Source organism: Crocodylus porosus, unplaced genomic scaffold, assembly GCF_001723895.1.
Source record: "Crocodylus porosus isolate Cpor-Errol unplaced genomic scaffold, CroPor_comp1, whole genome shotgun sequence".
NCBI lineage: Eukaryota > Metazoa > Chordata > Crocodylia > Crocodylidae > Crocodylus > Crocodylus porosus.
Genome location: NW_017728949.1, coordinates 19,935,437 through 19,948,384, shown reverse-complemented (window position 1 = coordinate 19,948,384; position 12,948 = coordinate 19,935,437). Strand labels below are relative to the sequence as shown.

The 12,948-nt window shown below is 36.7% G+C and overlaps 1 protein-coding gene across 3 annotated transcripts in view; it reads right to left on the bottom strand.

Moving 5' to 3' along the window:
- Window positions 1-12,948, bottom strand: part of DIP2A (disco interacting protein 2 homolog A) — a 131,041-nt gene that overhangs the window by 46,523 nt on the left and 71,570 nt on the right. For 2 of the 3 annotated variants that reach the window (XM_019554131.1, XM_019554130.1), the window contains 10 exons: window positions 11,446-11,565; window positions 10,025-10,222; window positions 6,938-7,029; window positions 5,718-5,828; window positions 4,316-4,439; window positions 3,882-3,991; window positions 2,841-2,943; window positions 1,882-1,946; window positions 1,480-1,573; window positions 624-743 (listed from right to left, as the gene is read on the bottom strand). In XM_019554131.1, coding sequence (XP_019409676.1) covers window positions 624-743; window positions 1,480-1,573; window positions 1,882-1,946; window positions 2,841-2,943; window positions 3,882-3,991; window positions 4,316-4,439; window positions 5,718-5,828; window positions 6,938-7,029; window positions 10,025-10,222; window positions 11,446-11,565 — 1,137 coding nt within the window. Of the gene's footprint in view, window positions 1-623; window positions 744-1,479; window positions 1,574-1,881; window positions 1,947-2,840; window positions 2,944-3,881; window positions 3,992-4,315; window positions 4,440-5,717; window positions 5,829-6,937; window positions 7,030-10,024; window positions 10,223-11,434; window positions 11,566-12,948 lie in introns of those variants that run through there. The other variant, XM_019554132.1, reaches the window with a different exon arrangement.

Sequence of the window (12,948 nt, the reverse complement as noted above, 5' to 3'; positions counted from 1 at the left end):
GAAGGGGGCATGAACAGGGCCAGGGGGCTGTAGGGGAAGGGGCCTTTCATTTTGATCACAGATTTGGGAGTTTTTTTAAGAGAATTTGTGATTTTTTTTAATCAGAGAAAACCAGGATCCCTGGTAATAACTAAATTATTGTGGTTTAGCTTTTAATCACCAAGGATAAGAGTATGCACATGGATAATAATCGTAGAGAAGTTGGAAGATGGTAAATGCTTCTCTTCCTTTTAATTCGCTTCACTTTGTACATATATACACATCCTGACTTCCATCTGATATTCTTTTTATTGTGTTTTTCACATATATCATCCCTGGCTGTTTCTTATAGACAACAAAGATATGTTATCCCTTACCTCCTTCCTTGTCCTCCTTCCCTCTCACTCATTTTTTTTTTTTTTTTTTTTTTTTAAAGAGAAGGGCTTTACTGTAGTGTCTCTATCTAAAAATGACATTTCTTTCTGCATTTTGGTGTGGATCAGCCATTCTCCTGGCTGAAGAACTTCCGGACTATGGGTGGCAGGATTTAAATGACCCGATATTTAAGAAGGCTGCAATATGTTTCTCTCACTTTGGGCTAAGTAGTACTCTATGGAAACATGAAATATTATCCTCATACTCACATGGATTAGCTCCATCTGCTACTATCAACATTCGTAAAGAACTGAGGCTGACATCCCTTTGATCTCGTTGAGCCAAAAGTGACCAGTGCATATCACGTGATTTTACTACTGCTACACGAGCTGAATGGAAAAATATAGTAAATCTAAGTAATAATTTAAAATAGGCAGCATGTGCAGGGAATACATCGAAAATAATAGATACTTCAGTAGCTACCATGAAGTAGTATCCTCAAGTATGAAGAATTGTTGAGTCAAGCTGTAAAACCAGAACTTAAATATTGGTGGCAGTTCTCTGAAAGTTGTTACTAAATTTTCACATGCACAATCTGCAGATCCCTACTTCAATACAGGAAATAGTAAATTCTTTCTTATTCAAAGCATCCTTCCCACTGCAAAAACATATTCAGCACCTCCAAGAGAACTTAATTTTAGAAAGTGAAAGCTTCTCATCATTCTGAATGGTACTGAGATGAGGAAATATGCTCACCCTCATTCTCTGAATGCACAGGGACATAAAAGGATGGCACGCTTCTTCATTCTTTAATGCATCTTCATCAATAGAAATACAGCAAGCAAAGAAAAATGTAACAATGAAGTCCCTAATTCAGAAGGCTCAGGCCTCAACTTGAGCAAAGATTAAAGGAAATCAGAGGTGATAAACCAGCAATGGCACATGTTTGCACGTTCACAGGTCTCTCACAAACGTGTCCCATTGCAAGAGTGCGTATGTGTGCACGCACGTGTGCATCTTGTCCCCACCCTAGATTTCATCTGACCTACTTCCAGAGTATCCCACTGTATCCTGCTTTTTGTCTCAATGTAGGATGGATTGTCAAGTAAAAACACTTTAAATTACCTTTGTACGAGCAGACTTTCTGTATCCAGGAAAGTGGATTAACCTTCATTAATGCATAGGGAATACTGATAACATGCATTCTGTTCATAACACTCTGCAAGGCAAATTTTCAAATTAATTTATTCTTTGAGATGTTTTCAAACAGTAATACATTGGTAAACTTGAAATATTACAGTTGTAGTATAAGTAGTTTAGTATCACTAACAGCACTGACAGTTAAAAGCATGTCTAACTAATAAAACTTCAGGTATGCCTATTCAGTCTATTGCTACAGATTAGAAAGTATTTACACCCTCAGAAAAACTGATTCTGATATTGCTACAGTTTATGTATTCATTGAGATACCAAAATGCCAAAGATGCATTACTCAGTATACAGTTCTTTATTGTTTAGTTCACTCACCGTTAATACTCCATGCCACAGTCCAGCATCCCTTTTGAAATCCAGTACGTTTGTTAATGTTTCAGCTGAAAGCACATAAAGCTTTTGGTTACACTGCTGAATATCACACCCATCAAACCTACAGGACATTTGAGAAACAGTATATCCTGCCAAAAATGCTACAAGATTTGCCAGGCTTCCACGAAATTAACAAAAATTGTACCATCTGCCCTGTTACATAGAATACGTAGTTTCAGAGAATGAGGTTAGAGAACAAAACATAGTTAACTGTTATCTTTGCAAATTTGATTGGGGCATGTGTCAGATTGGATTTTTCTTCCCTATGCATCACCACCAGGTAACAGAAGTTCTGTGGCCAAAATGATAGAAGATAATTGACTGGGACTTGGGAAGCAATTCTATTGATACACAAAATGAAAAAAACCCCATGGTACACTTCGCAATAACCATGTTTACCCTGAAGTGTTAAAAGCAGCTAAATTTTATAAGAAATGTGTATTTTGTCACTGTGAGCAAATATGACAGCATACAGCAAGGAGTTCTACTGATAAGAAAATGCAGCTCTTTCACAATCATTTTCATGTTGAATTTTAGGGTCAAATTGTCTGCATGTTCAAGCAGTCCAACAGCATGTGCAAATTAGAAGAATATAATCGTGAGCCATACAAGAGGGGAAAAATGCAACAGATTCATAGTAAACATCACCAGGTTAACTCTCCATGCTTGTGACTCTCATAGTCTGATGAGCAATAATTTACCTTGGCTAACCCTCTGACAGCTGCAGAATGCATTTCAACTGTCCAAGAAATCAAATGGTAACTCTCTTTACTTCACCTCCTACTATAATAAATATATTGCTAATATTTACAAGAAACTAAAAATGCTCCCCCCAACATAAAGAGACTTTGTTTTACTAAGCATAAACATTACAATGTTTAAAGTCTACTTCTGGAACTTACCTTCAGAATAGCTACATGCCTGAGTCAATGCATGACAATGTGCCAACATGGAAGCATGAGATACAGTAATGCCCATTGTGCTGCCCTCTTTACTCGTCTTATACTGAAATGAGAAAATTTATGGGAATTGTAAATTGACAAATGTACAAGTTTAATAACAAAGTCTGGCCAACTTTCAGTGCTTAATCTCTAGGACTAGTTGTTTTGTTTTATAATACACAGGATACAGAATTATATTAAAAGAATGAAAACCTTAATATTATATGCATTTCTACTAAATATAAAATGGTACATTATTTTGATAGTTTCCTTGACCCTGCCATTTGTAAATTACTTATTTTGTAATTACAAGATGGAACATGATGCATCTTATCACTATCCTGACTATTTTGCTGAGGTGCAGCCACCTGTTCTCTTCTCTTCGCCCCTTTCTCATTTGTTTAGCCAGGGTAATCCTCAGGTCAGAAAACTCTGTGCCTGCTTTCATGTTTGTAGAGCACCCAGCAACTTCAGAATGAAAGTCTCATTGAAAAACAATGATGGTCACTTAAAGACTATGAATATTTAACCTAAGGAAAACTGCATGGGACCACAATTAAAAAAATATTGTACCATATAAGGAAAAAAAATGTATACATTTTGTTTTCCTTTTTCAATAAGCATAGAGGTAAAACAAGAAGATGGAGATAGTGCAGGACTGGAAAAAACGGTAAAAAAAATCAAGGTCAAGTATCAGCAGAGGACAATGCCCTTCAACATCACTTAAAGTCAGATGTACAGGGCAGGAATGGCAAAGGACTCTGACAGTACAATGTAAGCAGCTAGTCTCTACCCTACCTTCTGCCTGTATGACAACATGACCATGCCTAGCAAACTAAAGATTAAGAGATACATTCTTGCTCTACAACAGAAAAGAGGTAATCTACGATGCTAAATAACCGCATTTCTCAACACTACACAAAGCAATATTAGAAAGAAATGCTGTGTGGACTAGGCACCAGCAGTGTAACTTTGCATGTTAGACACATTATATTTATTCACCTCAATATAGGCAATATCAGCACTGGCATCCTGTACTTGTGGATGCCAGTCCTTTGCCGGCTTGGCCAGATGTTTTCCATCAATTACAAACCAAATCAGTCGAGGCCAACCTTAAAATAAAAACAAAGAAATGATTATTAAAACAACCCAAAAGAAACATTTTGTTTTTCAATATTTTGGGACACCAACAGCTTAGTTAGGATGAAATGCCAGCACATGCTGCTGACAGAAAAAAAGTGGACTGAAAGTGATTAACTGCTTGATTAAAATATTTGCTTTGGCAGAGGTGGGTCATTTTCAGATTTCTCTGCAGTTTTTATTAATAAGCACAGCTAAAAATGTGTAATCTAAATCAAAGCTGTAAATGTACAAACATTGTCCCAGCTCAATATTCTTTGCTCTACAGAAAAATGATGGATAATAAAAAAGTGTACCTTTGAACGTAACCACTTCTCCAGTTTGAGCTTTAGGGAGGCCTTTCTGACAAGCGTCTGTTGTCAGAGCCAGTGTTACTCCACAACTGCCCAAGAGAAATCCAATCTGCTGGCTGCCAGCATCCTACAGAAAAGCCACAATATCACAATAAACATGCCATAGTAAAGCTTTATTAAATTCTGCCCCGTTTAGAACACACACAAAGTTAGCTGTTAATATACATTTTCCTCAACACCATATATGTCTTTGCATTCACATAGGTAGAGACTTTTCAATAAGAAATCTACACAAGTACTTAGTGTGGTGCCTATTAGCACCTGACTGCTGTATATCGGAATCCTCTTTTGACCCAAATTCATTTAGTCATACTGCCAGCAACCTGGACCCCAGGCCAGATGAGTTTGACACCCTTGCTCTATAGGGAACAGAAGACTGCATATACAAATACCCTATTTTCATCCATAGATCTTAGTTATGAAAAATGATATTTAACATATCCTTTACAAACTATATAGGTTTTTGCATAGCAGTGGTTATCTCTAATAACTTTTCATGGGAAAGATAAAATTAAAAACCTGTAGTCACAAAGGAACAGGCATTTGTGGATGATAGAAAAACAATTAAATTAAGTTAGGGAAATAATATATTGGAAGTATCCTGATGCAACAGATAAGGCTAAATGCATTACACTAGCAGTTCCCAATCTGTAGTATGTGTACCACCAGTGGTATGCAGACAACCTGCCAGTGGCATGCCTTAACAGATTTATTATAATTACTTTATATGACAAAAATTTGCTGGTGGTACTTAAGGTTGTATTATTTTAAATTGGTGGTGCATAATCAAGAGTTTGGAAACTGCTGCTTAGACAGCCAAATCAATCCTACACTAAAATATTACAACGAGGCGCAAGTGTCCATGTATAACCTTGAAATGTTAATATGGAAGGATATATTTTTCATTGTCTCTTGATTGGCAACATCCATTAGAGCAAGGAATACACATGATACAAAACTAAAAACACATGTTAAGTCTCTGTTATAAGACAATGGGTCAGAATAAATTTTAAAATGGTTTAGCAATTAAGCTTTTTAGGTCAAAGATTTTAATTCATTTCAACTACATCATTTATCAATATACAATATTTTAAAATGTTTTTTCAGCTACAGTGTCAAACTACTACCATTCTGCCCATTTTTAGGAAAAACAACAATGGTAAATATATTGAATTGTTATGTGCTGTAAACGATTAGCTGGGGTTTGGTTTTTTTGTTAGTTTTTTTTTGGGGGGGGTTCGCACATCAGCAAGATGTTAATGAAAGTCTAACAACCTCATTTAAAAAAACAGCACATTACTTAAGTATTTTATTTTTGCTATTGAGTGACAATATACTAACTTACCTTTCTTGTTAGTGGCACTTCTATTGGCACAGGAATAAGCTCTGCCAGGAGGCACCCATAAAATGCCACCATAAACATCACAGGATCACTGTTAGGAAATACGAGAGCCACCTACAACAAGTAAACTGGTAAGTCTTTGATGTATTCTTTTGGATAACTATGTTCCCCATATATTGTTCAGGTTCATAGTTGCAGATATTACTGCAGAAGTCTTATGAGTCTTAATATTGTTAAAAAAAATGCACATGCACGTGCTTCTGAGTTTATTATGCATTCAATGCAGTCCTTTAACACTATTTTAAACTGATGCAAGTTTACATGGGGAATGAAAAAGTTGATGAAGATAGCTGACTTTGCTTAGACTTTTCCAGAAGTGCTAAATGTTGCATGTCCATGATACACACAAACATTGTGAGGCTTTCTTCAGTTAAAGCATTTTCTTGACTCACCCACATTCTTGTGAACAAGCTATATACTTTCTTATCTGTACTGCAGCTCTTTGTATACAAAACATGTCTGAAAAGATACTGGAGGCTATAAAGGAAGAGGGATATGGGGCAGATCAGTCTGGATAGGCCCTGCATAAATACCAGATTAATTCATTCAACATGGGAAAAAAAGCCTTATTTTGGATTTGAATACTAGTCCAGTGGCAGGAGGGGGCTGCGGCTGAGGTTCTGGCTCTAGCCTTGACCCGTGTCTGGAGCCAGCACCATCAGTAGATGTGGAGTCAGTGGCAGATGTGGTGAGTCCAGATCGGTGGCCAGTGGCAAAAGTCCAGGATCAGGTAGGCCAGGGTTACAGCTGCTGGAGGCACTGCTGCCTGGCCACAGCTACGGCAAGAGGTGGGAGAAGGGGAGGAATACAGGGGGCAGGGCAAGTGGCTGGGAGGCAGGCGTCAGGGGGTGGAGGCACCAGGGAGGGAGGCAGGGAAGGTGCCTGCCTTCCCACCCCCTACTCCCTCCACTTCAGCTTTCCCTGCCATAGAAGGGGGGGTGTGAATTTAAGATAACGCTGCAATAATTAGTTTAAATAAAATTTCCATGCAAAAAAAATCCAATTATTGCAGTGTCATTTTGGACTCTGGTAAATATAGTACATAAACACAATTAAGGAAAAATGTGATGGAATCATAACCCCCAAATGCATAGCTTCCTTTTTTCCCCTAGATTTAAGCATTAATCCTTGCTTATTCAAGAGCTACTCCAGTAGTCACTTACCCTGTCTCCAGGTTTGAGTAGTGGTTCATTCTTACTGGTTAGCCTGTTAAGCAAAGTATATGCTAACTTCAAGCTCCGACTCCACAGTTTACCTGAAATAAGAGCAAAAACCTAAGAACAAGCATAACATTTTAAGAGTGAGAAGCAACAGATTAAATTTAAAAACCTGAAGTGAACGTCCAGCTTGGGACATCATACAAGGCCAGATTTTTGGAGCTTAACTATGCTTTCTTCTTAAAATCCGACCCCCTTAATGTGTTTCAAAGTTCTTAAAATTATTCACCATAGAATTACCTCAACACTGCATATCATAACCATGTGATACATGCAGAACTTTTGGAGCAATGAATTCATTGCAGCCAGGAGGGAAAGATGAGGACTGTTGCTTCTCCTACATCCTCTAAACCTTGTTTTTGAACAAAGTGCAACTTAAAAATATAATCAAATTTTTATAAGAACATCTAACTTTGATTTTACAGTGCATTATGAATGCATCCTGCCAATCTTCACATTTGCGCCCTCTGCACAAAAAACAGTAATTGCTCAAAATGACCCTGTGATGGCAACATGCTCAAAGATTATTGCTACGTTCTTTAAACAGCTTATTGGGTTTATTAGGTTCTATTTTTATTATTTCATGCTTAAAACTAAGCTCCTGAAAGATAGGCTCAATGTATCAAGTAACTGATAGTGGTTTCCAAATTGTGATGTTAAGCACTTGATGGTCTGCAGCGAGCTGGCTGGTCACAAAGCATTGGTTCTCTTTGTTTCTAGATGTATTAAAAGCTACTTTCCCATTTCTAAGGTTGGACTGTATTATAACAATGAGGTCTTCCTGTTCACTTCCTCTCCCATTTGGTAACACAAATTCCTGGGGGCAAATGCTTATGTGTAGAAGTAACCCTTAGAAAGTTTACCATGTGAATTAATTGTCTAAAAAGCAACCCCTGAATACTGTTGACTACTTTTAAAGTAATCAGCATGTTAATGTTTGAATTCAGTGTCAAGAGTGAAGAACTCGCATTTTTTTTTAAATGACATTTTACTGAGTATTTTCAGACATATGGGTTTGTACCCTTAAACAACTACCACGACAGAACAAAAAACAAATTCCATTAGAGCAAATATCTTAATGAATTTGACTTCCATTTAAGCATGGTACTAGATCTTTGCCCTAGTAACCTGCAAATAGGTTACAGTCGTCTATGGCAGTTGTCTCCAAACTTTTTTGATCGCACACCCCTATCAATAAAAAATGTTTGAGCATGCACCCCCAATATATGTATATTTATATTCATGCACCCCTATCAGTAAAAATTTTTTGAGCACGCACCCCCAATATATGTATATTTATATAAATATACATCTAAATAGAAGTTCTAATATTTTCTTCCTGCTCCCCAGTGGATCATCTTGCGCACCCCACTTTGGAGACTGCTGGTCTAGGGCATCATGGCATAGTACCTCATACATAGTGGGCATGTCTACACATGTGCTTTAATGCGCAGTAGCTTATTTTATTGTGCATTAAAGTGGCACAGAGGGCTATTATGCTAATGCACAGTAAAATAGGGTATTGTACATTAAGTATCACCTAAAAAGAGTGAGATTGAGCTACTGGGCATTAGTGCAGCTTAATACGCATTAATTTAGTACCTCACACTAGAGGTACAAAATTTAATGCACATTAGGAAAAACACACTGATGCATGTGTAGACATGACCAGTAAGTAATAGAAGCTTTAAGGACAGACTGAAAAACAATCTGTTAGATTATGTTTCATAATACACCTGGCTATGTTCTTTGGATTGCCTATTTTAAAGAATACTCCTAATCAGCTATGAAACAGCAATATCAACTACTCTTCAGACTATAATTACTCTAAAATATAGGTAGTTACCACTCGCTGTGTAAACAAAATCTGAATTTTCAGTCATGGTTATCAAATAGTAAGCTTCTGAACAATAAATGTACTTAATGTTTAGAGCACAATTAATCAGGGGCAAAGTCCTTGCCCTGTACAAAGTAAATTAAAAATCTGAAGAACACAATAGGATATTTCAGTTCTTTTTGTAAGCAGTATTTATTGGAGCTCTGTTTCCTATTACAGTATGATGTCATGACCCTGGGCTAACATACACACCTTATCCTTTAGATCAGCAGTAAGCTACATACAAACTTTAAATAGATTTCAAAGAAGTGATGCACAGAAAATCCCCGAATTTTAGTTTTATAAAATCTTGCACACTACCACAGCACAAAGCACCTGAGGATCTCAAAACAGCTCAGAATAAGAAAATTTTAAGAACTGACGTTAATCAAAGAATATATTGTCTTCCAGCAGCAGACAGTGTTAGGTTTGAGTGCATATCTCCACTTATAGGTCTTTGGTTATTTAAATACATAGCTCCTCAACCCAATGAGAATACTAAAGTTCAGAACAACTGAACAGCTTTTCAAAGCCAAACAACTATATTTAACTCCATTAATCTATTCAATGACAACTTAAGTAATTTTGCATAATTATCTATTCAGATTTCTTGGATACTTTATACATAATATTGGATTTTTTGAAGGGAGAGATCAACGTACTCAAGGAGAAACAACAAATTCTCTCCTAAAAACATCCAACGAATGAATACCTCCAATTCATAAATGCAACAGATTTCCATCCCACTAAGCTTCCTTAACATATCTGGATAAAGATCTTCTGTTCAACTATCTACCTCGCAAATATGAAGAGTGCACTTTTTAGTCATCTGCTCCTTCCTTCACGCTTAAACCCAGCAGAAAGAAAGTTATCTTTCATCTGCTCTTCAGTGAGGAAGTCCAATTACTGCAGCTATTGTTAATGAAAAAGCCATTTGATGAAGAATAGATGATTCCTTAATAAATTCTAAGATATTGCTTTCATTTACTCTGCAATATATACAACACTTAGTGGTCTAGCAAGCTATATTCTGAACCTAATCAAGGTTCTCAGGAATGACTGACCATTCTGATTATAGTTCCCTCTAAAGTGAAGTAAACAGCTCATTCCCTAATTACCTTTTCATGTTTAACTAAAAAAATTAAGTCAATACTTGCCATATGTAAGTGTATAGATGGGTTTTCCAGTAGTATCCAATGCTGTTAGACAAGGGGCTTTTGGCTGAGTGGTACCCCAGCGCTGCAAAGCTGCCAACAGAGATGGAGGCCAATTGGTTACCACACCTAAAGGTTCACCTTTAAGGACAGCCATCGGAGTTCCTTCAGGCTTTGGTTGATTGGGATCAGGCTGTTGTACTAAAAAAAACAAACAAAACAACAAAAACCCACCAAGATGATTACAGTTATGAAAAGTTAACTCTTGAAATGCCTGCTCTTTTCACCAGCTTTTCTTTATTCCATTAACTACTCCCATCTCCACACTCTTGACAGCTACACCAGATTCATCGTAACATTTAGAATGATGCTGTTCTAAGGGTTTGCTAGCTTCTTCACCAACAGATGAAAGTTTCTATGAAATGTTTGGAAAGCCAAGCCCTCTATTATTCAGAGACTGCCAGGTGATTAGTGAATTTGAACCCCAAATTCTCTCTCTTACTCTACTATGGAAAAAAGATATTTTGCTAATCTGTTTGCTACCCATCTTGCATCAAGGTAAACAATTGGAGAAGCATTAAACAGCAGTCCCAGTGATCACTTGTACACTCATTTTTGGGGCAAAAAGGTCTCAACTGGTTGCTGACAAAGAAAGATGTTTAGACATGAATAAGTGTATAAAACACAAGCTATTTGGAATGCTTCTATTTGAAAGGGAGTATTACAGAAAAGAGGTCACAGAGATGAGCAAACACTTAACATTCCTAATCGTCGAAAAGATAGAAAACCTATATATATCATCACAAAGGAGCAAATATGCTAACATTTTTAGCTCTTTACCATATGGTCTGTACTATTTTATTGTTGTTTGATGTTTTAATATTCAGAAATTAATTACAGTACGACTGCTCCTGTTGATAATTTATAACAAAATTCTTACTGAAAAATTTAGCTTAAGTGCAAATGTTTCATTAATTTCTCAACATGAGGAAAACAGAGGATAAAAAACTGTTTTTCAAGCTTAAATGGTGTGATTATTTTATTGAGTGTTATTAAATTATTAAAATTAACATTATTTTGTTAATAGTGTTACTAAACACTAATATCAGTAAAAATAAAAAAAAAGTTTATATTGTGGCATGTTACAGTACCAACACCAAGAGCTAAAAAAATTAGTAGACCTCATATTGAGCAAAGCACGATGTGTTATCTAATTGCAAAAAACAAGAAAAGTAATGAGTATATTGCTAAGAAATACCAACATTACAATTAAATGGCAGCTTCTAATATATATATTGTATATATCAATACCATCTGAAGAAGCAAACATGCCTCCCTCTGAGATAGTTAAGGGTGGGGGGGAGAGGAAATCAGAAAACTGTGGAGATACTACAATTTAGTAAAATATTTTACCCTGCTGTTACCTTCAAGTAGTTCTTCAAAATCATCCACAAAGAACTCTTTTAACGGTGGACGCTTTGGTCTTTTTAAAGTGTTCAGAAGCTGTTGGATTTTTGAGGAAACTCTACTATTCACTGGAACACCTGCCAAATCCACACAAAGAACACGTAAAACAAATGCACATTTTCCCAGTCCTCCATTATAAGAAAACAAAACAGAAAACATGCTGATATTTTTCTAACAACATCTGACTATACACTGAGCACATTTACACTGCATAAGGAAAAGGGTGGTTTAAGAATACAGTAACTTGTTTGGAAAAGGACTTCAATCCATCAATCATTACACAAATGCTAAAGTTGCTTTAAAACAAAGCCATTTATTAGCTATCTGTCCACTATGTGTGCACTGCCTGAGAGTCTAATCTTGCTCTGGAAAATGCTGACTTTACAAGGTTAGAAAATACATATGACTGATGTCTGTTTTTTTGAAGAACAAGCTTCTTTTTTATTTTTCAAAAATGTTATTTACTCAGTTTTGAAAGGCAGCAAAGGAGAATCCTTTAAGAATTAAGTGAGGCTTTTACTCTTTTAAGCACTGACAAAAAAATTGCTAAAACATACAACTGGATGAATGTGACTTGTTTATTTTTCATTTCTGCTTCCCTCTGGGGGTGATTTCCCTACTTGGAAGCAATATAAAATCAGTATTCCAAAACTAAAAATAGCGTAAGTCCTGTATTGCATTTACATTTATTGGATTTACTGTAATTGCAAACCCTTTATATTTCCAACGGTAATTTTCTCCATTACAAGATGGGAAATCTGGGAAGGATGTCCAAGTGTTCACTCAGTATACAGGAACTTTGAACACTTCAGAGATCACAAGCTTAGGCCCTGGGGGAGTTGGAATGATATGAATCATCTTCAACAGGAGCTCTCTGACAGATCTGTAATAATATTAACTTATTCAAATGCAGTTCCATCCAGTCCTTTCCTGAAGGACAGTGGCTGTGAGGCAAAACATTAATTGACAAATTAAAATGATTCCATAGACATTATATCAGGCTCCTCTCTGGCTGTATTGAAAAAATTAAATGGGTATTGAAAAGCCTGAGATTAAGCAAACATAGTAGACCCAACCTGATGTTTGACATACATTATATTGAGATATCAAAGAACTGGACATCTTCATAGATTTCATTGACATTGGGGCTGGAAGGGACCTTGGAAGATCATCAAGTCCAGCCCCCTGCCCAAAGGGCAGGAAGTCAGATGGGGTCATAGGAGCCCAGCAAGATAAGCATCCAATTTGCTCTTGAAGGTGTTCACTGTAGGTGCGTGAACCACCTCCAATGGCAGACTGTTCCAGACCTTGGGGGCTCGGACAGTAAAGAAATTCTTCCTTATGTCCAGCCTGAAACGGTCTTGCAGTAGTTTATGACCATTCGACCTCGTCATCCCTTGGGGCGCTCTGGTGAACAAACGTTCCCCCAGATCCTGGTGGTCACCCCTGATAAACTTATA